The 24,166-nt window shown below is 46.6% G+C and overlaps 3 protein-coding genes across 5 annotated transcripts in view; 2 read left to right on the top strand and 1 right to left on the bottom strand.

Moving 5' to 3' along the window:
* The window catches only part of CPD (carboxypeptidase D), a 58,854-nt gene extending 52,215 nt beyond the window's left edge, over positions 1-6,639 (top strand). The window contains exons 20-21 of the mRNA XM_083379663.1: positions 1,529-1,628; positions 3,846-6,639. Coding sequence (XP_083235789.1) covers positions 1,529-1,628; positions 3,846-4,072 — 327 coding nt within the window. The 3' untranslated portion in view covers positions 4,073-6,639. The remainder of the gene's footprint in view (positions 1-1,528; positions 1,629-3,845) is intronic.
* SSH2 (slingshot protein phosphatase 2) overlaps positions 1-24,166 on the bottom strand; it is a 471,054-nt gene that overhangs the window by 356,160 nt on the left and 90,728 nt on the right. The window lies entirely within an intron of this gene.
* GOSR1 (golgi SNAP receptor complex member 1) overlaps positions 11,653-24,166 on the top strand; it is a 45,525-nt gene continuing 33,011 nt past the window's right edge. For 2 of the 3 annotated variants that reach the window (XM_083379869.1, XM_083379870.1), the window contains exons 1-3: positions 16,719-17,493; positions 18,713-18,800; positions 23,488-23,595. In XM_083379869.1, the coding sequence (XP_083235995.1) occupies positions 17,270-17,493; positions 18,713-18,800; positions 23,488-23,595 (420 nt within the window). In that variant the 5' untranslated portion in view covers positions 16,719-17,269. Of the gene's footprint in view, positions 11,798-16,718; positions 17,494-18,712; positions 18,801-23,487; positions 23,596-24,166 lie in introns of those variants that run through there. The other variant, XM_083379871.1, reaches the window with a different exon arrangement.

The raw sequence follows: 24,166 nt of genomic DNA, 5'->3' as shown, positions 1-24,166 counted from the left end.
CTCCTGCTTCAGGGACTCCATCCAGCCACCTCCTTCTCTGTCGTCCCCTTCTTCTCTTGCCCTCAACCTTTCCCAGCATTAGGCTCTTCTCCAGTGAGTCCTTCCTTCTCATTAGGTGGCCAAAGGATTTGAGTTTCAACTTCAGATAGATAGATAGATATAGATAAAACCGTAATTTCTATGTGGGTGCAATTGTTTCTGTATGTGAGATAGATAGATAGATAGATAGATAGATAGATAGATAGATAGATAGATAGATAGATAGATAGATAGAACCATAACTTCTATGTGGGTGCAATTGTTTATGTGTGAGATAGATAAGACACACACAAAAAAAGCAAGAAAAAAGAGGAAGAAAAAGAGAAAGAGAACCATATCATTATGTGGGTGCAATTGTTTCTGTATATACTGCTAAGCTTGTAAGCCGCCCTGAGTCTTCGGAGAAGGGCGGGATATAAATGTAATAAAAAATAAAAATAAATAAATATATGTGAGATAGATGGATGGATGGAATCTGGATCTGAACTATTGGCCAAGGAAGCATCGTTGCCTTCTGTCAGCTGCCACCTGATGCCCACTTGGGCCTGGCAACCCCGCGGTGACCCTCTGCCACGGCCTGTTGGGAGGGGGGATGAGGGGAAAGTTTTGCTTGGGGGGAAATCGGAAGTAGAAGCCGCCTCAAGACGCTGCTTCATGGTCACCCACCTGGGAGAAGCAGGGAGCCGCATACCAACCTGGGCTAAGACTTATAGAAACACCTTGCAGGAACGTGATTGGTGGGAAGCGAGAGGCAGATACGGGCGGGGGAAAAGTAGAACTTAGGTACATGAATCTCAGTTCTGTCTTTTCACTGCCGCGTCACACTTGGCCTCCAGGAAAATTATACCTTTCTCAACAAACGGAGCCAAGGATAGTTTTTACTTAGAGGCTTAAGTCTAGTACAGGGCGTTTCAACTTTTTCACCCATTGTACCATTTTTAGGATATGGCAACATCCGAGGACCACCGGTCGCCTAGCAAGGGGTCAAAAACTTGATGACCAAAAAAAAAAAAAAGGAAAAAAAATGACGAAGTACAGGTAGTCCTCGACTTACAACAGTTTGCTTAGTTCACTTCAGTTGCCAAGCATCTGAGTGTACATCACGAGACCCTGGAGATGCTGCAACATCCAGCTGATCGGCGCTTCTTCTGGGCTCAGCAGAAGCGCCAGGATCGGTGCCGAGCTCCAGCTGGATCCTGGCGCTTCCGCTGAGCCCCGATAGCCCTGCAGCTCCAGCCGTCTCTCGCTCAGGCTTGGGTGGTGCTGCCACCAGTTCGGCTCATTCCCCTCCCCCGCTACCACTTTCCTAGGATGGTCGCGTACAACAAGTGCCAGGTGCCAATGAACCACAGGTGGTACCCGTACCACTGGTTGAAAAGCCCTGGACTAGACTGATCCTGATCCTGATTTGCTTGTGTGTAGCGTGATTCCTTGAATGCGCTGAGCACATCCACGTGATTTGTTGAAACGGGCGCTTTTATCTTTTCAGGTCTTGGTTCGTCATGACATGGCCAGCTTCCTGCGCATACAGTTTGACGTAGACAACAAGATCTTTGGTCTTCCAAGAGAGTTGGTGGTTACAGTAGCAGGTAGAACCTCGTACTGTTTTCTGGGGTGTGTGTGTGTGTGAGAAAGATTGTTTCTGTCTGAATGGAGGCAAATATGCCACTTTTCACCACTCTGGCCGTTTAATCATTCTCCTTTGGCTTGCTGCCTATGGAGTGGGATGGAATATAGAATAGAATGGAATGGAATATAGCATGTGGAGTGGATTGGAATGGAATGGACAGAGTTGGAAGGGACTTCGGAGGTCTTCTAGTCCACCCCCTGCTCAGACAGTGATGGCGAACCTTTTAAAGACCGAGTGCCCAAACTTGGTGGGCGTGGCTGTGGTGGTAACGGCAGACTGGGTGGGACTAAAAAGTTCAATCAATGCCAACTTTGCAAGATCTTTTTTTCCCCGCGAGAAGTTTAAATTGATTGGACCTTTTTTTTTCCCCACACAGCGGCGGAGGCCTAAATCGAAAAGGTTTTATGAAACCCAGCTGGAGGTCTAGGACTGGGGCGACGGCGCACGTGCCCACAGAGAGGGCTCTGTGTGCCACCTGTGGCATGCATGCCATAGATTCGCCACCACATGTCCAGTCTCTTCTTAAAAACGTCCACCAGTGTTGGAGCATTCACCGCTTCTGGAGGCAAGGAGTTCCACAGGTTAATTGTTCTAACTGTCAGGAAGTTTCTCCTTAGTTCCAGGTTGCTTCTCTCCTTGATGAGTTTCTACTAATCCAGCATTCCTTTTACTTGTTTATTTTTCTCATTTTTGAACCTTCCTCAGAGGAAGGAGGCAAGGATGATTAAACACTGTTAAAATTCGTTAAAAATGTGAAGGCAGGACCATCCAGGGCACTAGCCAGCCCCACAGCTCCGTGCTCCTATATGGGCCCCAAGTAAAGGTTCAGAGCCGTGTTTTCACACCTTTACAGAAGGCCAGGAGAATGTGGGGGTCTGACTGACATCCGGGGAGAGAAACAAGGGTGGGGGCTACAGCAGAGAAGGCCCCACCAGTCAAGAGTTCTTTAATTCTTTAGTTTTAATTAAACCCTTTAATTCTTTAACTGACGGATTCTGCAACATATGGGTGGGGCAGGCCAATGTGATGGTTTCATTCCTGGCTTGCATAGACAGCTTTATATTTAATGGTTGCTATATCAAACGCCCCTTCCATACCATATCACAATAACATGAGAATTCTATACTGCGTTGCCTTCCAATTCTGTGATTCTGCTAAATTGGTCTACACGTATTGGTAGATGTGAGAGGTCTTTAGAAAGGAAAAAATTACAAAATGAAATTCATTGTAGAGAAAAAATAAGGTTTTACACTTAGCTAAGAAAAACCAAATGGACAGGTACAGCATAGGTGGTACCTTGCTCAATATAGTAGTAACTATGAGAGGGATCTCAGAGCCCTAGTGGACAATCCCTTAAAATTGCAGGAAATGGGTTTGGCTAGTCCAGGGGTCAGCAACCTGAAACAGTGAAAGAGCCACTCGGAACCGGTTCCCTCACAAAAGGAAAAACTGGGAGCTGCAAAAAAATGTGTGCACATGCGCATACATGCGCAGAACAGGGTTTGACTAAAGAGTGGAGCCAAGGCGAGATATGCACCTACCCTGCATATTTGAATTGATTGGTTGAACTTTTTTAGTCCCACTTTTTTTTTGGACTGCACATGGCAGAGGACTGGGAGCCGCAAGAAACGGCTGAAAGAGCCGCATGTGGCTCCGGAGCCGCGGGTTGCAGACCTGTGGGCTAGTCCGAAGAAATAGGGGACACGTGATAGCAATATTCCAGTACTTGAGGATGCCACAAGACAAAGGGGGTCACGTTATTCACCAAAGCACCAGAGGGAAGGACGAGAAACAATGGTTGGAAACTGATCAAAGAGGGAAGCAACCTGGAATTAAGGAGAAACTTCCTGACAGGGAGGAGAATTAACCAGTGGAACAGCTGGCCACCAGACATCATGGGTGCTCCATCACTGGAGGTTTTTAAGAGACTGGACAGTCACTTGTCTGAGATGGTAGGTTCTCCTGCTTGAGCAGGTGGCTGGACTAGAAGACCTCCAAGGTCCCTTCCAACTCTGTTAGTCCGTGTTCTGTTCTATGTTCTACTGTCCTCTCCAGAACGGAGTATCTTTCTTGAGGTCTACTCAGGTAATTACAGGCAAGAGTGTGTAACCTCGTGCGCCTCGCCTGCAGCTAACGATGGTCTCTGCCTTTTAATTTTCCCCTTGCCTTCGCTCAGGTGCGACCATGTCGGCCGTGATCCTCACCGCCTGCATCATCTGGTGCGTGTGCTCCATCAAGTCCAACCGGCACAAGGACGGCTTCCACCGCCTACGGCAGCACCACGACGACTACGAGGACGAGATCCGCATGATGTCCACCGGCTCCAAGAAGTCGCTCCTGAGTCACGAATTCCAGGACGAAACGGACACCGAGGAGGAAACAGTTTACTCCAGCAAACACTGATCTTCGCTCGTGGCAGGGAGTTTTCCCCTGCGGAGACGACGTTTCCCCGACACGGAGCATCGTTCCCAGCCGGCGGACACGGAACGCGCGACCTTCCAAAACCTCCGTTCTCGGTCCAGGCCAAATTTCTGCTTAACGCACAAGGAGAAGCCGCGTCCTGGATTGCTGGCCGTTTTTCCATTCGGAATCGGAAGCGTGGACCCCCTTTGGGCCAAATGGACACTCTGACCACGGAAGCTGCCACGGAGCTGCTGGCTTTTCTAGTACTTTGAAAAGTTTTGCTTTAAACCATTCTAAATGCTACTTGGGGGCGGCGTGGAAGCAGCAGCCCAAGCTGCTGATCCACTGCAGCCTATGGACAGTTGGAACTTTTTTTTTCTCCCTTCCTTCCTTCCTGCCTGCCTGCCTGGAATCCTTTCCTGAGTTGGTTTCGAACTCAAAAGCGACAAAAACCTACCCTCTTAATTACGGGGAGTAAAATTCCTTCTGCTTAGGTCTTTCTGGGCAGACGCTACCTTTAGATACGTCTTGAGATACGGGGATTATCTCCCTCTCCAGTTGAGGTTTGCAAGTTGCAGATTTTTCTCCCCCCCCCCCCAAACCGCAGTTTCTGCCTGCTTTTCTTTGAGAATATAGAATAGCAGAGGGAGGTGCGTTTCCATAACTCCGGAGAAGCCTAACACTAATTGGATTTTGAAATTGCAGCTTGGGTGCCAAACGTCGTCCTGTAATTTATTTTTTGGAGCCCGCGGGAGCATCCACACAGTTCCCGGTTTGCTTCGACAGGAGCCGCAATCTAGAAAACAACTTTCCCTAAGAAAAAAGTCCGCCTTTTTTCAGGAAAAGGCCTCGTTTTGTTGTTTTTTTCCTTCCCTTTTTCAACATTAAGTCTCTTAACTGCAGTCTCTGCCTTTCTGTCAAAAGACTTGAATTTTGTGTGGAATTACAGTAGGCTGTTCTCGGATTCCATTTTGGAACTAGGCCCCGACTATCTAAGTGGGTCTATCCTGGAAGGAAGGCAGCACGGCGGTTACTTGTTCCTCACAATCTACGTTGCATAAGTTTGGCCTTTTATTCTGGTAGCACTTTGGTGTGAAATGTTAAAAGAGGGGCTGAAATGTTTGAGAAGAGAAGCTGTCGTAGTCCACCTTTAAACAAGATCGTTTTCCTATTTACCTATTGTGTGTGGGGGGGGGTTTAAATTCCACTATTCCTTGATAGGGTAGCAGGTGGGATGAGGATATGGGTGAAAACATTATCTGCAACTCCAAAGAACTGGAAGTGGATCTAGATGGAATGTAGATTCTTGTTACTACCCCAAAGTTTAACCTCAGCCTCCTCAAAAATTCTCATCTCTTCAAAACGTGTTTTGATGGCTTCTCCTGACACTTCTATTTAATAAGGTTTTCTCGGAAGAGATTTGAAATGTCAAACCCACTTTAAAACTGGGGCACTTATAACACTGTTGGATTCTGCTCATCATTCCCAGGAAATTCATTGACGGATAAATACATTTTAGGTATCAAGATGCTAAAAGCTTAGGCCACATTGTTGGAACACTCGACGAAGTAGGACAAATTGTGGGACTTCCCTTCAAAATAATTTCAGCTGATCAGTATATTTTAGTCCCTCCCATCTGCTGGAAAGTATGCAGTACTAAACCAAGTGCCTCAAGTCTATTGGCATTATTATTAATTATCCCGGTACATCCACGCCAGTCGATGGCCATCAGGCTCAAGCGATGTTATCCCGCTTGCGTTCTGCTTTAATTCAGCTCTGCTGCTTCTCGCCCAATTACCTGTTAAGAACTTTCTTTGAAATGAAGCATGGATAGAAACTGGCTTTAAATCCCTAAATTGCTATTTGGGAGGAGGTGGGATAGGGTGTTTTTTTTTTTAAATCCAGGGGTCTTCCAACTTGGCCCTTTTATGGCTTGTGGACTTCAGCTTCCAGAATTCCTCAGCAATTCTGAGAGTTGAAGTCCACAAGTCATAAAAGGGCCAAGTTGGAAGGCCCCCTGCTTTAATCTATATTGCAATGGCCTTTTATCCTCTTCATAACCTGGTTCAAATTTTTTTTTTATTTTTTTTAAAAAGGCAGTTCAGAATCACTGGACTAAATTTGCCAGCAATAACCGGTGCGTTGAGGACCAGCCAACGGTATCCTTTCATCTTGTTCAAATCTAGACAGAAACAAAACTTGGAAGCCTTGCCGGCGGGTTCACAGGTGGCTGCATCTTATCTGGGTAGTAATTTACACATTTCCCCCCCCCTAATGAAAACAGGGTGGCTGCCCTTTTTTGTATAACCCTGAGAGGCAACCTCGGCCTCTTGTGGCATAGAAAAACAAGTTGTAGCTACCTGTGTATGTTTGCCGCCATTTTGATTTTGATTTTTTTTGGGTGGGTGGGTGTCCGTCTACCGTGCCTTCAGAAGTAAATGTGGAAAGGAAGGGCTTGACCTTAGGAATGCAAACCAATTACTGTCACTGACAACTTGAAGGTCTGTGCATCACGCAAAAGACTTCTGCAGGTGTGGAAATCGATTAAAATGTACGCTAAGCTCTAATCTGTATAAAGAGTCTTTTCTGGTTTCTCTTCTCTGCGCTTTCATTTGCTTCATCCGCTACATCCCATAGGGCAGGGGTAGGCAACCTCGGCTCTTTTATGACTCATGGACTTCAACTCCCAGAATTCCTGAGCCAGCTTGGCTGGCTCAGGAATTCTGGGAGTTGAAGTCCATGAGTCATAAAAGAGCCGAGGTTGCCTACCCCTGCCATAGGGTGTATATAATTTCTTGCTGGTTTTTCTACCTTTTTGGCAATTTGTCTGAAAGCAACTCCGGAGAGAGGCACGTCGCCGTTTTTCCCCTCTGCCCGTAAAAGAGACCCAGCCTGGAATAACTGCACGTACCGTAGTCCTCGGTTTACGGACACAATTGAGCCCCAGAGATTCTATTGCTACGTGAGGCAGTCGCTGAGTGGGTTTTGCTCCAACCTGGCGACCGACCTTGACACAGATGTTATAGTGAATCGTTTGCGGTTGTTAAGCTTGTCACACGGTCATTAAGCGAATCTGGTCTAACCCATTGACTTTGCCAGTCACAAGGTCGCAAAAGGGGATCACGGGACCCTGCGACCGTCATAAATATGAGTCAGTTGCCAAGCGTGTGTGTTTCGATCATGTGACCATGGGAATGCTGCAACGGTCACATGTATGAAAATGGTCCAAAGTCACTTTGTTCAGTGCCGTTTGTAACTTTGAACAGTCACTAAATTAATGGTTATAAGTCAAGGATTAGCTGTGGTCATCTCACGTAAATGCAACCAATCCATTCTACAGCTAGTCCTTGACTTATGACTGTAATTAAGCCTACATTTATGGGGCTATCAAGTGGGTCATTCATGTGACCATACCCGATTTTGCAACAAGTGAATTATTGATAATGGTTAAGCAAACTCTGTACTACGGGAGTTTGGGGGTTTTTTTAGGTCAGAAACCAGAAGTAAATGCCAGTTTTGGGGGCGGAAATGTAAATCGTGACCACGAGATACGACTGTAAAAGCAGGCTGATTGCCAAGCGCTTAAAATGTGGGCATATATGTGTGTATGTGGGGGGGGAAAGTGGCCATCAGAACTTTGAATCTGGGTTGTAAGTACCTTTGGGTGGGGACGCGACAGAACTTTGAAACTGTGCTAAGCTGTCAGTCATAAGTCAAGGCCGACCTGTAGCACTAACCGTTGGCTGCAAGCAGTGGCTGTCAGAAGTAAGATTCTGAAATATATATATATATATATACAGACACTAGCATGACAATGAAAAAAAATGCAATGCTTCATTAAGCAGAGTGATGTTAAAGCCAAAAACTTGCATAGGAGGAACCCTCGTCCATGTGGGAAAAACCATGGTTATACTACCTGGTCTCCCTCTAGTCTTTATATGTCCACATCAGTGGTAGGCAACCTTGGCTCTTTTATGGCTGGCTCAGGAGTTCTGGGAGTTGGAAGTCTACGAGTCATAAAGGGGGCCATAGTTCTCCATGCTGGCTCAGGAATTCTGGAAGATGAAGTCCACAAGTCATAAAAGTAAGTAACACCAGCTGCCTGCAATTAGTGCAGGTTCGAGTCCCACCAGGCTCAAGGTTGACTCAGCCTTCCATCCTTCCGAGGTAGGTCAAATGAGGACCCAGATTGTTGGGGGCAATTAAGCTGACTTTGTAATAATGCCGCTTGGGGTGTGTGTGAAAGCCCTAATAAGCAGGCATATACGTAGAATGAAGGCTACTGCTAAGCTTGTAAGCCGCCCTGAATCTTCGGAGAAGGGCGGGATATAAATGGAATTTAAAAAAAATAAAATAAATAAAAGGGCCAAGTCATGGTTACGATAAATGAGACAGTTCAAACAAAATGCAGGCATTGTTTATCTAAAAAGTCTTAATAATGAAACGAACAGGGATGCCAGAATCTGAAATCTCCCCCCAAACCCATTGTAATACACACAATCCCCACCCTTATCTACACATAAATCACAGTATCCAATTAATTTTACATATGAAGTTTCACTTCCCATTCTGAACAGGGGCTTTTCTTCTCAAAACGTCCAGCTGACATTTCCCCCCCAAAGCGAAGGAATTAAAGTAACAGGCTGTCTCTTATATTGTCAGTGCAAAAATATGTCAGTGTTTGCAGCATTGACATCCCCCATGCTGGCTCAGGAATTCTGGGAGTTGAAGTCCACAAGTCATGAAGGGGGGCACATTTCCCCCATGTTGGCTCAGGAATTCTGGGAGTTGAAGTCCACAAGTCATGAAGTAGCATAGTTCCCCCATGCTGGCTCAGGAATTCTGGGACTCGGTGTCCACAAGTCATGACGGGGCCATCGTTCCCCCATGCTGGCTCAGGAATTCTGGGAGTTGAAGTGCACAAGTCATGAAGGGGCCATAGTTCCCCCATGCTGTCTCAGGAATTCTGGGAGTTGAAGTCCACCAATCATGAAGGGGTCCACATTTCCCCCATGTTGGCTCAGGAATTCTGGGAGTTGAAGTCCACAAGTCATGAAGTAGCATAGTTCCCCCATGCTGGCTCAGGAATTCTGGGACTCGGTGTCCACAAGTCATGACGGGGCCATCGTTCCCCCATGCTGTCTCAAGAATTCTGGGAGTTGAAGTCCACAAGTCATGAAGGGGCCCATAGTTTCCCCATGCTGTCTCAGGAATTCTGGGAGTTGGAGTCCACCGGTTATAAAAGAGCCAAGGTTGCCTACCCCTGCTCCAGACTAATCATACCCAACATCACCAACTCTTTTATTTCATGCTTCAGTTTGCTCAGATCTGGACACAACATTCTAGGTGTGTTCAACCCTCTGCAAAGGAAGCAAGGACCCCATCCAATGCCTTCCAGCCCTGAGGATGTTACCTGGCTGGATCATGAAATGTCTACAAGAAAACAACCAAGCTCGGAGAGCACCAAGGACCCCCCCAGTCCTTCTCCATAAACCCCCACTCCCTTGTAGCACTGATGATGTTACCTAGTTAACTAATGAAACATCTGCAAGAAAACAACCAAGTTCGGAGAGCACCAAGGACCCCACAGTCTCTTTCCTCCTCCTCCTCCACGACCACCACCACTCCACAAACCCCATTTCTTTCTAGGACAGATGCTATTACCTAGTTTAAATTAATTGGCCAGCATCAAATCAAGTCAATTACCAGGTTAGCTTCTGCCTACCTAGACCAAGGTGGAAAACACATCTTGGCTCTTCCCTTGATGCTGGTTGCCAAGGGAGATAATCACAGCGGTTGAGTCTTCCCTTGCACAAACATGCAACAACAGCTCTAGCACTGCTGAAGCCTTCTATAAGTATCCTGGGATGTTTGTCCCAGAGGGGAGTTGAAGGCAAGCTGTTAATCGGAAGAAGTGGGCTTGAGAAGGGAGAGACTTCAGCCATTGCACAAAGGTTTATTTACATTTACTTGTTTTGTTCGCTGCCCATCTCGCCACAAATTGATTCTGGGCAGTGAACAGTGTTAAAAGACATCCATCCATCATCTATCTATCTGATTTTATATCTGTCTGTCTGTCTCTGTCCCTATTATCCATCTGTCTATCTTATCTATCTCCACCTCCATCTTTCTATTTATCTTATATATCCATCCATCTATCCGTCCATCTTACTTATGTAATTATTTGTTTATTCAATTTATTCGCTGTCCATCTCACTCCTGCTAATCTGGACAGCTGATAGCGTCCGTCCGTCCGTCCATCATCCATCTATCTATCCATCATCTGTTTATCTGATGTTATATCTCTGTATCTGTCTATATCTATCTATCCTATCATCTACCTATCTCACCTAGCTACCTACATCCATCCATCCATCTCTCTCTCTCTCTCTCTCTCTCTCTCTCTCTCATTTCTATGTATGTATGTATGTATGTATGTACGTGTGTGTGTGTGTGTATGCATGCATGCATGCAGTGGTGGGATTCAAATAGGTGAACAACCAGTTCTCTGTAAGTATGCCACTTCTGGAAGTCCATTCTAGGCCTGGGCAACAAAAAATTAGCCACCAGTTCTGCCGAAGTGATGTGAACCAGCTGAATCCCACAACTCACTCACTCACTCACTCACTCACTCACTCACTCACTCACTCACTCACTCTCTCTCTCTATCTATCTATCTATCTATCTATCTATCTACTGCTAAGCTTGTAAGCCGCCCTGAGTCTTCGGAGAAGGGCGGGATATAAATGGAATTAAAATAAATAAATAAAATCTATCTATCTATCTATCTATCTATCTATCTATCTATCTATCTATCTATCTATCTATCTATCTATCTATCTATCTACCTCACATATACAGAAACAATTATACCCACATAATAGATATGATTTAGTCTGTCTACCTACCTACCTACCTCTCCATCTCCACCTATGCTACCATCTTTCTATTTATCTGAGTTTATATCTAGCCCTCTTACCTATATAATCATTTATTAACTTTATTCGCTGTCCATCTTGCTCCTCCTACTCTGAGCGGCTCACAATAAAAGGATAGCATAAAAAGATTAAGCCGGTTGAGATAATAATAAATACACGAATTAATTAATACCTTTTCCCAGTTAAGCCCCTCCGCCTCAGCATAGGAACGCCCCGCCCCCTTTTCATTTTACAACGGGGGAAAAAAAAGAATCCGTATCATTTATATCAGCTATTCTTAAATAACAATCAGCGCAAAGAACGCAGCAAAAGCATCGAAGGCCACCTAGGAGGGCTAAAGCGGCGTCCAGCCCCACCTCCACGCCCTTCGCTTGCATTAAGCACGCGCATGCGAACCTTCCCCACGTCCACACGTGTAACAGACGCGCCCCGCAGACTTTCTTAGGATTATTCATCCCAAAGCTAAAAAAAAAAAAAAAGAAATCGAACTCGGAGGACCTTACGGTCTACAGGCGACAGGGAGCAGTGCGGCGGCGAGATGGACGGTCTGCGCCTCGCTTCCTCAATTCTATGGTTTTAATTGTGTTTGGGTTTTTTTTAGCCCTCACAACCTTCCTTCTAGCTAGCGGACTCCAGGGCGCGGGCGCTCTATGGTCGGAAGTGAAGGCGGGGGGGCGCTCTGGCCGGCCGGCTCTGTGGCTGAGCGCGCCGCCGGCTTGCGTCGAGGAGGGCTGACGTTGGTCAACAAAGATGGCGGCGGCGGGCAGCAGCAGCAGCTACTGGGAGGGTGAGTGCGGGGGGGGAGGGGCGGGAGGGGGCGACCCTCCACGGAAGGGGCGTCCGGGAAGGCGCCCGCTTTGACCCCCCTAACCCGCCCCTCCCTCTCGAGGACTGGCAGCCGACAGGCCAAACCGTCCGGGGCCCGCCCCGCCTGCAGGGGGGCTGGACTACAACTCCCATCATCCGCAACCCCGCGTTTAGCGGGGGTGCAGTACGGCCCATCCCCCCACCCCACCCCGCCCCCCAAACCGTCCGGGGCCCGCCCCGCCTGCAGGGTGGCTGGACTACAAGTCCCATCATCCGCAGCCCCACGTTAGCGGGGGTGCAGTACGGCCCACCCCACCCCCCAAACCGTCCGGGGCCCACCCCGCCTGCAGGGTGGCTGGACTACAACTCCCATCATCCGCAACCCCGCGTTAGCGGGGGTGCAGTACAGCCCATCCCCCCACCCGACCCCCCAAACCGTCCGGGGCCCGCCCCGCCTGCAGGGTGGCTGGACTACAATTCCCATCATCCGCAGCCCCACGTTAGCGGGGGTGCAGTACAGCCCATCCCCCCCACCCCAGGGAGCAGGGAATGACATTTCATCCCCCCCCTCCCCTCCTATTCACACACACACACACACACACACACACACCCCGGAAGGAGATGGGTTATGTCATCGCTCTGCGGGCTCAGGATGATGGAACTCAGGGCCGGGGGGAGGGGGCTCTCGAGAGCGTCTGGCCGAGCCCAGAGGCTGGGGATGGGGGGGAGGGGGGGAGCGGCTGAAGAAAGGCCCCCCTCCCTCCAACCCTTGTGGCGGGGTGTGTGTGTGTTTGTGTGTGTGTGTGCAGGGGCTGGAGAGAGGGTGGTGGCAGGGCATAAATCAGCTGGGCTTTTCGGGGCTGGGGAGGGGTCCCCGGGTGGAGGAAGGGTCTCTGGGCTGCGGAGGGGTCTCCAGAGGCGCTGGAGGGGGCTGCCCGAGGGAGCAGCGGTGTCCTCTCCCCAGCCTGAGAGAGCTGGTGGGGGGGAAAAAAAAGTGGGAGCTCAGAGGTAGACTGCTCCTGGACATGGAGGTTCTTTTCAGCTGAAGGTACTGGTGAGAGGCAGGCCTGGCGAAACTTGTCTTGCCAGAACGAAGGGCGAACAGTGGCTCAGCAGGAGCCGCAGAGCCTCTCTAGATTTCCGTAGGAATCGGGCTAGGGAGGGGAATCTGGGGCGCAAAGGGCAATCCTGAAGGATCTGAGGATCTCCTCCCGACACCCCAGATCCCCCAAAAAGTGATTCGGGTGCACGGTGTGGCAAAGTGTGAGGCTGATTTTACACCTAGGCATTCGGGCCGCTTAGATATGCGTCGCGTTAATCGGCTTGTTTCTCCACCTTGGCAACTTTTAGCGTATGTGGACTTCAATTCTCCAGAATTCCCTAGTCAGCAGTGCCCATCCCTCTTAAAACAGGATGGCTGGGGGATTCTGGGAGTGGAAGCCCCCCCATCTTCAAGAAAGCAGGCTGGGGGATTCTGGGAGTTGAAGTCCACCCCTCTTAAAGCATGCCGGCTGGGGAATTCTGGGAGTGGAAGCCCACCCCTCTTAAAGCATACCGACTGGGGGATTCTGGGAGTGGAAGTCCACCCTTCTTAAAGCATACCGGCTGGTGGATTCTGGGAGTGGAAGTCCACCCCTCTTAAAGCATACCGGCTGGGGGATTCTGGGAGTGGAAGTCCACCCCTCTTAAAGCATACCGGCTGGGGGATTCTGGGAGTGGAAGTCTACCCGTCTTAAAGTTGCCAAGTTTGAGAAACATTGTGTTAATCCAACATTGGTGCACAGATATGTCTTTAGAACAAAAATGTTCTGTATACTGAAGAATTTTCCTGGCTGTTAATTGTTCAGTTGCTGCTCATTTTCAAAAATTTCCTTTTCAGATATATGTGGACGGTTTAGATTGGATTGTTTCCCTTTCTTATATATTAATTTCTTTTATTGTAAGTTTTCCTGGTATTAGTTGTTGACAGTCACTGTCTACAATGAGTGCTGTAACATTAGAGGAGAGAAAATGGAAATTTTCTTTTAACTAGCTCACTTATCCTCTAGTGTGCTGGAAGAAATCTACACATTAAGAAACGATACCCAATTTGCAAAATAACAAAAATAAACCTGCTGCTGTAATTAATCATATCTCTCCAGCCTTTCACACAATTATTTCTTTAGCCTTGCCTTTTTACTTAGAATAAAACTGGAAGGGACCTTGGGAGGTCATCTAGTCCAACCCCCTGCTCAGGCAGGAAACCCTATACCACTTCAGACAAATGGCTGTCCAGTCTCTTCTTAAAAACCTCCAGTGTTGGAGCATTCACAGCTTCTGGAGGCAGGTTGTTCCACTGGTTAATTGTTCTAACTGTCAGGAAACTTCTTAGTTCTAGGTTGATTCTCTCCTTGGTTAGTTTCCATCCGTTGCTTCTTGTCCTGCTTTCAGGGGCTTTGGAGAACAGCTTGACTCCCTCTTCTTTGGGGCAGCCCCTGAGACACTCGAAGACTGCTATCATGTCTCCCCTCGTCCTTTTCCCTAGACTAGCCAAACCAAATCCTGCAACCGTTCTTCATATGTTTTAGTCTCCAGGCCTTGGATCATATGAGTTGCTCTTCTTTGCACTTTCCCCCCCCCCAAAGGTTCAGCATCTTTTTTGTAATGTGACCAAAACTGGATGCAGTATTCCAGGTGTGGCCTTACTAAGGCTTTATACAGCGGTGCTAATACCTCGCGCGATCTTGATTCTGCGCCTCTGTTTATACAAGCCAGGATTGTATTAGCTTTTTTTGGCTGCTGCCGCACACGGCTGGCTCACGGTTAAGCGATCGTCCACTTGGACTCCAAGGTGTCTCTCACAGTGGCTGTTTTTGAGCCAGGTTTCGCCTAACCCAGGGGTAGGCAACCTCGGCTCTTTTATGACTCAGGGACTTCAACTCCCAGAATTCCTGAGTCAGCTATGCTGACTCAGGAATTCTAAGAGTTGAAGTCCCTGAGTCATAAAAGAGCCGAGGTTGCCTACCCCTGGCCTAACCTCTACTTGAACCTTTGTTTTTTTCCCCTAAGTGGTGAAGCTAAATTTGCATCTTTCTATCTCAAAGCAGGCAGGTACCAGTTGAATTCCACAGACCGGAGAGTGTGTGGTTTTGCGTGCTGCCTGCATCCAGCGGATGGGGCTATGCTTGTTTGTGCGGACCGGTTGCTGCCATGCCACAGACCGAGGATTGGGGACCCCTGGACTAGGACACCCAAAGATTTCAACCTGGGAAAAAGGTTCAAAACATGGAAAGTTGTATACCAGTTCCACCTTATGGATACGGAGGCTCTCTGATCAGTCACTCATCCTTGTTAGATTACTGCAAGGTGTTCTACATGGGGCTACCCTTGAAAAGTACAGACAGTCCTCGACTTACATCATCATCATCATAGAGTTGGAAGGGACCTTGGAGGTCTTCTAGTCCAACCCCCTGCTCAGGCAGGAAACCCTATACCAGTGATGGCGAACCTTTTAGAGACCGAGTGCCCAAAATGCAACCCTACTTCTTTATCGCAAAGTGCCAACATGGCAATTTAATCTGAATACTGAGGTTTTAGTTTAGAAAAAAACAACTCATACATTAACATCTTTAGTCTTAAAAGAAAAACACAATAACAAAGCTTTCAATGATACAAACAACTTTTTACTGAAAGGTAAAAGTTTGCCTTTGGCATGCATTGGAACTATTAATGTGATTTTTGCAGTTGTACGCATGCTGGTATTTTGTCTAAGCTTGGCTCATACTTTGTAAGTTTGAAGGCAACACATGCAGCACTCAGGTCATCTGTTAGTCCAGGGGTGTCAAACTGCCGGCCCGCGGGCTGGAGCGTCACGGAGAAACCGCGCCCATCCCATTTTCGGCAATGGGAAAAAGTTCCGATACATCGCGTGACGTCACGTGACATCGCGAGTTTGACATGCCTGTGTTAGTCTGTTTCCAGTGTCAGATTTGATATAATTCAAAGCTGAAAACAGCGCTCTCTCCCCGGAGGCTTGTTTTGGCTAGGAAGGGGCTTGAGAAATGGCTATTTCCTGCGAAAACTTAGACAAACAGCAAGGTGCGTGTGCCCACAGACACACGTGCCATAGGTGCGCCATTACTGCCCTATACCGTTTCAGACAAATGGCTGTCCAGTCTCTTCTTAAAAACTTCCAGTGTTGGAGCATTCACAACTTCTGGAGGCAGGTTGTTCCGCTGGTTAATTGTTCTCACTGTTAGGAAGTTTCTCCTTAGTTCCAGGTTGCTTCTCTCCTTGGTTAGTTTCCATCCGTTGCTTCTGCTCCTGCCTTCGTGGCGACCCCTGAGACATTTTTTCAGTATCTTGGGTCATCTTTCACTTCTGTGGCCACAGTTGGAAAATCAGCAGAGACATAGAACCATGTGGTTGAAGAAGCTCCATTTTCACAGGCCACTTGAAAAGTTCATCTTGATCAAGAATGTCAGAATAGACAATCTTCAGGTGGAATTTGTATGGCATGGTGAAACGTGATACTGCCTAAAACTGTGGCGTTAGCGCTGTTCACTTCTTTGCACAAGAGAATCCCTTCCATGGGTCAATCAAGCACATTGGAAAACATTTTGCACATTTTACCACGTTTAGTATATCTCATTAGTTCCTCAAGTCAAACTTAACTCCTGGTAATAACCTGGGATACATCCATAAAAAATTCTTAGAAGAAATAATGCCATTTATACATTTACACAATTATAGTCTGATTCGTTGAGTTTTTCCAAACCGGTATTAAAGATGATAATACTTTCATAAAGTTATAGCATTTAGTGACTGTTCCAAGTTACAACGGCATTGGGAAAAGTGACCCATGACCCATTTTTCACACTTAACAACCGTTGCAATCTCCCCAGGGTCACATGATCAAAATTCAGCCACTCGGCAACTGGTCTGTATTATATGACAAATGCAGCGTCCGCGGTCACGCGATCCCCTTTTTCTGACCTTCACCGCTGGCTTCCGAAAGCAAAGTCACTGGAGGAAGCCCGATTCACTTAACAACCACGTGATTCACTTAACAACCACGCGATTCACTTAACAGCCACCTGATTCACTTAACAGCCACCTGATTCACTTAACAAGGGCAGCAATTTGCTTATCCCCCTGTGACCAAAAGTCAAAAAGATCCGTAAACTGGGGCAAAACAAAGGCTGGCTGGGGCATTCTGGGAGTTGAAGTCCATTTAAGTCTTAAAAGGAGCAAAGAATTTCCAGAAGGGATTTCAACCCCAGTTGTTGGTGAACCTGGAGAGTTGCAGGGATGGAAGGAAGCAAATATTTATATATTTATATATATTAAATTTTTATACCGCCCTTCTCCCGAAGGACTCAGGGCAGTGTACAGGGCAATAAATATTAAAAAACAAAGTACAAAAGTTAAAAAAAACAAATAATTATGCCCGATATATACAATAATTAAAACCATGTTAAAAACCCAACCCCAAACCCATCAAACCAGGCCGGATTGCTCAAATAAGGTAAGTGGGCAGCGAAGCATCGTTTATCTTTCCGCTCTTTCGGCAGATCTAAGGAAGCAGGCCCGGCAGCTGGAAAACGAACTGGACCTCAAACTGGTCTCCTTTAGTAAATTGTGCACCAGCTACAGCCACGGCAGTACTCAGGATGGAAGGCGCGACAGGTACAATAGGTACTACCACTGCTACTTCATTCAATTTTTTTTTCATTGCAATTTATTTTTTTTTCATGCCCGACAGCCCGCTTTCTTCATTTGCTTTGGTTTTGCGCTTCCGGACATTTGAAATGTTTAAATTTCAGGATTGAGGGAGTCTCGCTTGGGAAATTCTTAGAACGTTAGAATTAGAATTAAGAATAGAAATAAGAATAGAATTAAAAATAATAATAGAATAGAATAGAATAGATAATATGGAATGGAATGGAATGGAATGGAATAGAATAATGATAGAATAGAATAGAATAGAATAGAATACAATACAATACAATACAATACAATACAATACAATACAATAGAATAATAGAATAGAATAGAGTACAATAGAATGGAATAGAATAGAATAGAATAGAATAGAATAGAATAGAATAGAATAGAATAGAATAGAATAATAGAATAGAATAGAGTAGAATAGAATAGAATAGAATGGAATGGAATGGAATGGAATAAGGAAAAATAAAAAGAATAGAATAGAATAGAATAGAATAGAATAGAAAATATGGAATAGAATAGAATAGAATAGAATAGAATAGAATAGAATAGAATAGAACAGAAAATATGGAATGGAACAGAACAGAATAGAATAGAGCTGGAAGGGACCTTGGAGGCCTTCTAGTCCAGCCCCCTGTCAGTGACTTTGGACCAACCACTGGGAGACGGCGAGTTCTAGTCCCGCCTTAAGCATGAAAGCTGGCTGGGTCACTTTGGGCCAATCACCGGGGGGCGGTGAGTTCTAGTCCTGCCTTATGGATGAAAGCTAGCTGAGTGAGTTTGGGCCAATCACCAGGAGATGGTGAGTTCAAGTCCCACCTTAAGCATGAAAGCTGGCTGGGTTACTTTCGGCCAATCACTGGGAGACGGTGAGTTCTAGTCCCACCTTAAATATGAAAAGCCAGCTGGGTGAGTTTGGGCCCAATCACCAGGAGGCTGTGAGTTCTAGTCCTGCCTTAGGGATGAAAGCCGGCTAAGTGACTTAGGGCCAATCACTCTCTGTTAGCCCAGTCTGCCTCACAGGGTTGTTGTGAGGCAAACAGGAGGAGAAAGAAGCACGACCCACGTTGGCTGCCTTGAATTACTTCTACAAGAAGAAAAATGTAATAAGTAAAGGTGAAGGAAGGTTTCATGCCCTGGGTTAAAATGTAATGGAACGCTACCTCCGTGTTGCTCGTTCCTCCAGCTCTGACACGACGCCTCTCCTGAACGGATCGAGCCAAGACCGGATGTTTGAAGCCATGGCTGTGGAAATGGAGCAGCTCTTGGGGAAGGTAAGGCAGACGGCCCAGCTCTGACCCCGTTTAAAACATGGAAGGGTCTTTCAACGAAGGCCGGAGTGACTTGCCCAGGCAGTTTCTCAGCCATCCAGGTCATGCTTGTCCCAAAGGAGCCTTTTTTTTTTTCAGGAGGCCACTGGACTTCCTTGTTTTCCTTTGAAGACATTTCGCTTCTCCTCCCAGAAGCTTCTTCAGCTCTGACTAGATGGTGGGGAATGGGAGGATTTATACTCCTTGCAGAGAGCCGGTCCTTTGCCTCCTTTTAGAGAGTCCTTGAGGCCATTTGAAAAGGCCTCCTCTTCCTCCTCCTCCTCCTCCTCCTCCTCCTCTTCTTCTTCTTCTTCTTCTTCTTCTTCTTCTTCTTCTCCTCTTCCTCCTCCTCCTCCTCCTCCTCCTCCTCCTCCTCCTCCTCCTCCTCCTCCTTCCCCTTCCCCTTTCCCTTATCCTTAACTTCCTTTTTCTTCCCCCTCCTCCTCCTCTTCTTTCTTTTTCTTTCTTTCTCTGTCTCTCTCTTTCTCTCTTATCCTTCTCCTTCCTTCCCTCCCATCTTCCTTCTCCTCTTCCTCTTCCATCCTTTCCGCAAAGGTGACTTTTCAGGAGGCAACCGGACTTTCTTGTTTTTCCTTTGAAGACGTTTCCCTTCTCTTTTTTTTTTTTATTGAAAAGTTTTAAAATACAATTTTCCTTTAAAAAAAAACCCCTTCCCCCTCCCTCCTCCCCCCCTACCTCCCCCCTCCCCCCCCTACTTCCCAGAGCTGAATACAAGGTATATATATATATAAAAAAAAGCAAACCTAAGCAACCATATACTAACAACTATAAATTCTAAAATCCATCACTCTCTAGCTTATATAGGATAAAACAAACCTTAACAATATTAAATATATGTATAAAAAAACTAGAATAAGAAAAGGACACTCTCTAGCTTATATAGAATAGAACAAACCTTAATAATATTAAATATATATTAAAGACAAAAAAAAAAGGAAAAAGAAGAAAAAAACCCCTTCTCAACCCTATACTTATCCTAAATAAACTCCATCCATTTTATCCATTCCATGATATAACATTCTTACAAATAATTTTCCAAATTAACCAAGGATCCCAAATCAAAAAACTTTAAAGTCAACTCTTCTGTAATCGGCCGTTCCTCTTCCAGTACCACAATCCAAAAAAGCTCACCCTTTCCACAGAACCACCAAATATAAAAATATATTGCGTCTACACTCAAATCTTTTCCCCCCTCCCCTACATGACTACTTGACTATATCGTGAAAGTTCCATAGACTTCTGCAATTCCTGCTACTTTCTCTTCTTAGATCGTTTTGCAGCAGCACGCGTCACCCTCTGTTTTATAGATTCATCCGACGAGGTTGTATCTTGATCTCCTCCAACACCGTTGTCTTCTATCTGACCATCTTCGGCCTCTTGATGCACTCCTTCTCCAGATCCCTTTCCAGCTTCCAAAAGTGTTAATGGCGTTGCATTTAAAACATTATTGTAGAAATCACGCGCTTGCATCACAGTAACCAAACGGTACTTTTTACCTTCGTGCGTCACCATCAACCCCACTGGGATCTCCCATCTGAACCTTATATCTCGCTGCTTGAGCTCTTGCACAAGAAATGTAAAATCCTTCCTTCTCCTTAGAATCTTTGGAGGAATTTCTTTTAAGACCAAAACTTCTTGATTAGCAATCATAACTTTAGCATCATAAGCAGCTTGTATAACTTCATCTCTAGTTTCCCTTTTTGCAAAATATACCACCACATCTCTAGGCAACTTTCTCTGTCTGGCAATCCATGAATTCACACGAAACACTTTGTCCATGCCTCCTTTTATTTCAGATGCTGGCTGTTTCAACACTATTTCAAAAGCCTCAGAAACCAGCTGCTTTAGATCTTCCTTAGTATTCTCCTTTAAGCCTCTAATTCTAATGGCAAACTGCATCTGGAAATATTGAGCAAGACACAGTTCCCTTTCCATTTTATTTTCATTCTCCAATACTTTTGCTTCTAATATAGCATTCTTTTGAGTCAAGTCTTCTAGCTTTTCCTCCAATTCTTCCACACACCGAGCCACTTTAAACACTGAAGTCAAGATGTCTACCCTCATCGCTTTAAGCTTCTGTTCCATCCTCTCCTCCATTCTCTCCTCCAATTTCTCCAATTTCTCCTCCATCTGTGCAAATCTAATATTAATTGATTCCAAAATTACCTGGGTATGTTTTTCAAGAGCATCTTGTAAGTCCTTTGATGTCAATACATCAGGAGGATGCAGCGCCTGCAATAATGATTGTTGCACGGGAGAAGTTCCAGCACTCCGAAGAGTTTTAGGGGGTGGTTTAGCCGCCATCTTTTACCAAATATGACGCACTTTCACTTCAGATTTGTAATCCAAAAAAGTCCATCAAGCTGGAGAGTAAAACATAGTAATCCTCTTTACCATTTCCTCTTGTATCGCTCTGCCTGCTCCTTTAAATCATAGTCATTCCTTCAGGCAGGGGTGGTCGCAGACGGCTGGCTCTGCTCCAAGAAGTCAGGAGCAGAGGCGACGGCCAGCTGGGAGCAGCCCAGGCTACGGGGGAGTTCAATCCTTCAGCCGCCCAAGCCATAAGCTCAGGCGGCCCTGGAGAACTCTACCCCTACCTGGGAGCTCGCCCCCTCCTCTTCTCCCGAGGAGGGGGCTTCGGATTCGCCCGAACAGCTGATCGGCGCTGTTTCGGGCGAAAAAACAACAGCTGAGCCGCGGGCAGCCCGGGAAGGCTCCCTCCGTCGCCGCGGAGCCACCGGAAGTCGAAGACGTTTCCCTTCTCATCCAAGAAGCTTCTTCGGCTCTGACTGGATGGATGGGGAATGGGAGGATTTATACTCCTTGCAGAGAGCCGGTCATTTGCCTCCTTTTAGAGAGTCCTTGAGGCCATTTGAAAAGGCCTCTTCCTCCTCCTTCTTCCTCTTTCTCTTATCCTTCACCTCCTCTTCCTTTTTCTTTCCTCTTCCCCCTCTTCCTTCTTTCTTTCTTTCTTTCTTTCTTTCTTTCTTTCTTTCTTTCTTTCTTTTTCTTCCTTCCTTCCTTCCTTCCTTTCTTTCTTCCTTCTTTCTTTCTTTCTTTCTTTCTTTCTTTCTTTCTTTCTTTCTTTCTTTCTTTCTTTCTTTCTTTCTTTCTTTCTCTGTCTCTTTTTCTCTCTTATCCTTCTTCTTTTCCTCCCATCTTCCTTCTCCTCTTCCTCTTCCATCCCTTTTCACAAAGGTGCCTTTTTCAGGAGGCAGCCGGACTTTCTTGTTTTTCCTTTGAAGAGATTTCGCTTCTTCTCCCAGACGTTTCTTCAGGTTCTGACCAAATGGTGGGGAATGGAGGGATTTATCCTCCTTGCAGAGAGCCGGTCGTTTGCCTTCTTTTAGAGAGTCCTTGAGGCCACTTGGAGGTTTATCTGTGTCCTCAGGGTCACCTGAGCGCTGCAAATGGGTTCCAGGAAGGCTCCACACACATTTGTAAATGACCAGCTGTCTGCAAGGAGTATAAATCCTCCCATTCCCCCACCGTCTACTCAGAACTGAAGAAGCTTCTGGGATGAGAAGCGAAACCTCTTCAGACAAAAAACAAAAGTCCAGTTGCCTCCTGAAAAAAGCATCTTTGGGGCTAGAGTGACTTAGATAAAGACGGTTCTAACAAAGCATCGGCCATATCGAAATAATCCAAGACCTAAGATTCATTTTCCCAGGAGCCTCTGCAGCCTTATACATAGTCCTCGACTTAACGACTATTTGTTTAGTGACCGATCGAAGTTACGACACTGAAAAAAGTGACCTAGGACCGTTTTTCACCCATACGGCTGTTGTAGTATCTCCACAGTCTTGTAATCAAAATTAGGACACTTGGCAACTGGCTCACATTTATGACGGTCGCCGTGTCCTGGAGGGGTCACGCGATTCCCCTTTGTCACCTTCCGACAAGCAAAGTCAACGGGGAAGCCGGATTCACTTAATGACTGCGGCAAGAAAGGTCGTAACATGGGGCAAAACTCACTTAGCAAATGTTTCACTTAGCAACAGAAATTTGGGGCTCAATTGTAGACGTAAGTTGAGGACTACCTGTATAGTGTTCGAATGGGGGGGCAGGGATAACATTAGGGTCTGCCCCATCGCTGGAGAAGAGTTGAAGTCCACCCCTCTGAAAGCTGGCTGGGGGATTCTGGGAGTGGAAGCCCACCCCTCTTAAAGCAGGCTGGGTGGGGAATTCTGGGAATTGAAGTCCACCCCTCTTAAAGCAGGCTGACTGGAGAATTCTGGGAGTGGAAGTCCATCCCTCTTAAAGCAAGCTGGCTGGGGGATTCTGGGAGCTGAAATCTACACATATTAAAGCATGGCTGGCTGGGGGATTCTGGGAGTGGAAGCCCACCCCTCTTAAAGTATGCCGGGTGGGGAGTTCTGGGAGTGGAAGTCCATAGGTCTTGAAGTTGCCAAGGTTGGAATACACACACACACACACACACACACCCTTGCTTTAAAGGCAGGGAGAGAGCAGATGTCAAGCATCCTGTTTGTCTGGCGAAGCAAACTTTGGCTGTTCACCGTCTCCATATATTTGAGGTGTCACGTAAGGTTTGCGGCTTACTGAATTGTTTGATCCACGCAGCTCTCGTCTCGAAAAGCCCTAATTTCTCTCGTTCTCTCTGTTGCAGCTGACCGGGCTCAATGACAAAATGGCCGAGTACACCAACAGTGCCGGCGTCCCCTCCCTCAACGCGGCTCTGATGCACACCCTGCAACGGCACAGAGACATCCTACAGGCAAGGCAATCTCCCCGAACACGGGGCTTCCTCCCTCCCCTCTTTACAGCTAGTCCTCGACTTACGACCATGGCAGGGCCCAAAATGTCGGTTGCTCAGCGAGACCTTTGTTAAGCGAGTTTTGCCCCGTTTTACGACCTTCCTTGACTCCGTTGTTAAAAGTGAATCCCTGCTGTTGTTAAGTCATACACACGGTCGTTAAGCGAATCCGGCTTTCCCCCATTGACTTCGCTTGTCGGAAGGTCGCAAAAGGGGATCGCGTGACACACAACCACACCCCCCACACCCCCGTGGGACACGGAGACCGTCATAAATACGAGCCAGTTGCCAAGCGTCTGTATTTCGACTATGTGACCATTGCAACAACAGCCGTGTGTGAAAAACGGCCTTCAAGTCGGTTTTTCTTGGTGCCGTTGTTAACTGTGAACGGTCACTAAACAGATGGTTGTAGGTTGAGGATTCCCTCGTATTGGCCGAGCCTTTTCTGGTTAGACCTTGAAACTCCTGGGCGCAAAGCCACAATCTCCTCCCAGCTTTTCAGCTGTATCTGGGAAGTTTCGCCATTTTTTTA

This window comes from Vipera ursinii (assembly GCF_947247035.1).
Source record: "Vipera ursinii genome assembly, chromosome: 1".
NCBI lineage: Eukaryota > Metazoa > Chordata > Lepidosauria > Squamata > Viperidae > Vipera > Vipera ursinii.
This window is presented reverse-complemented; position numbering and strand designations above follow the sequence as displayed.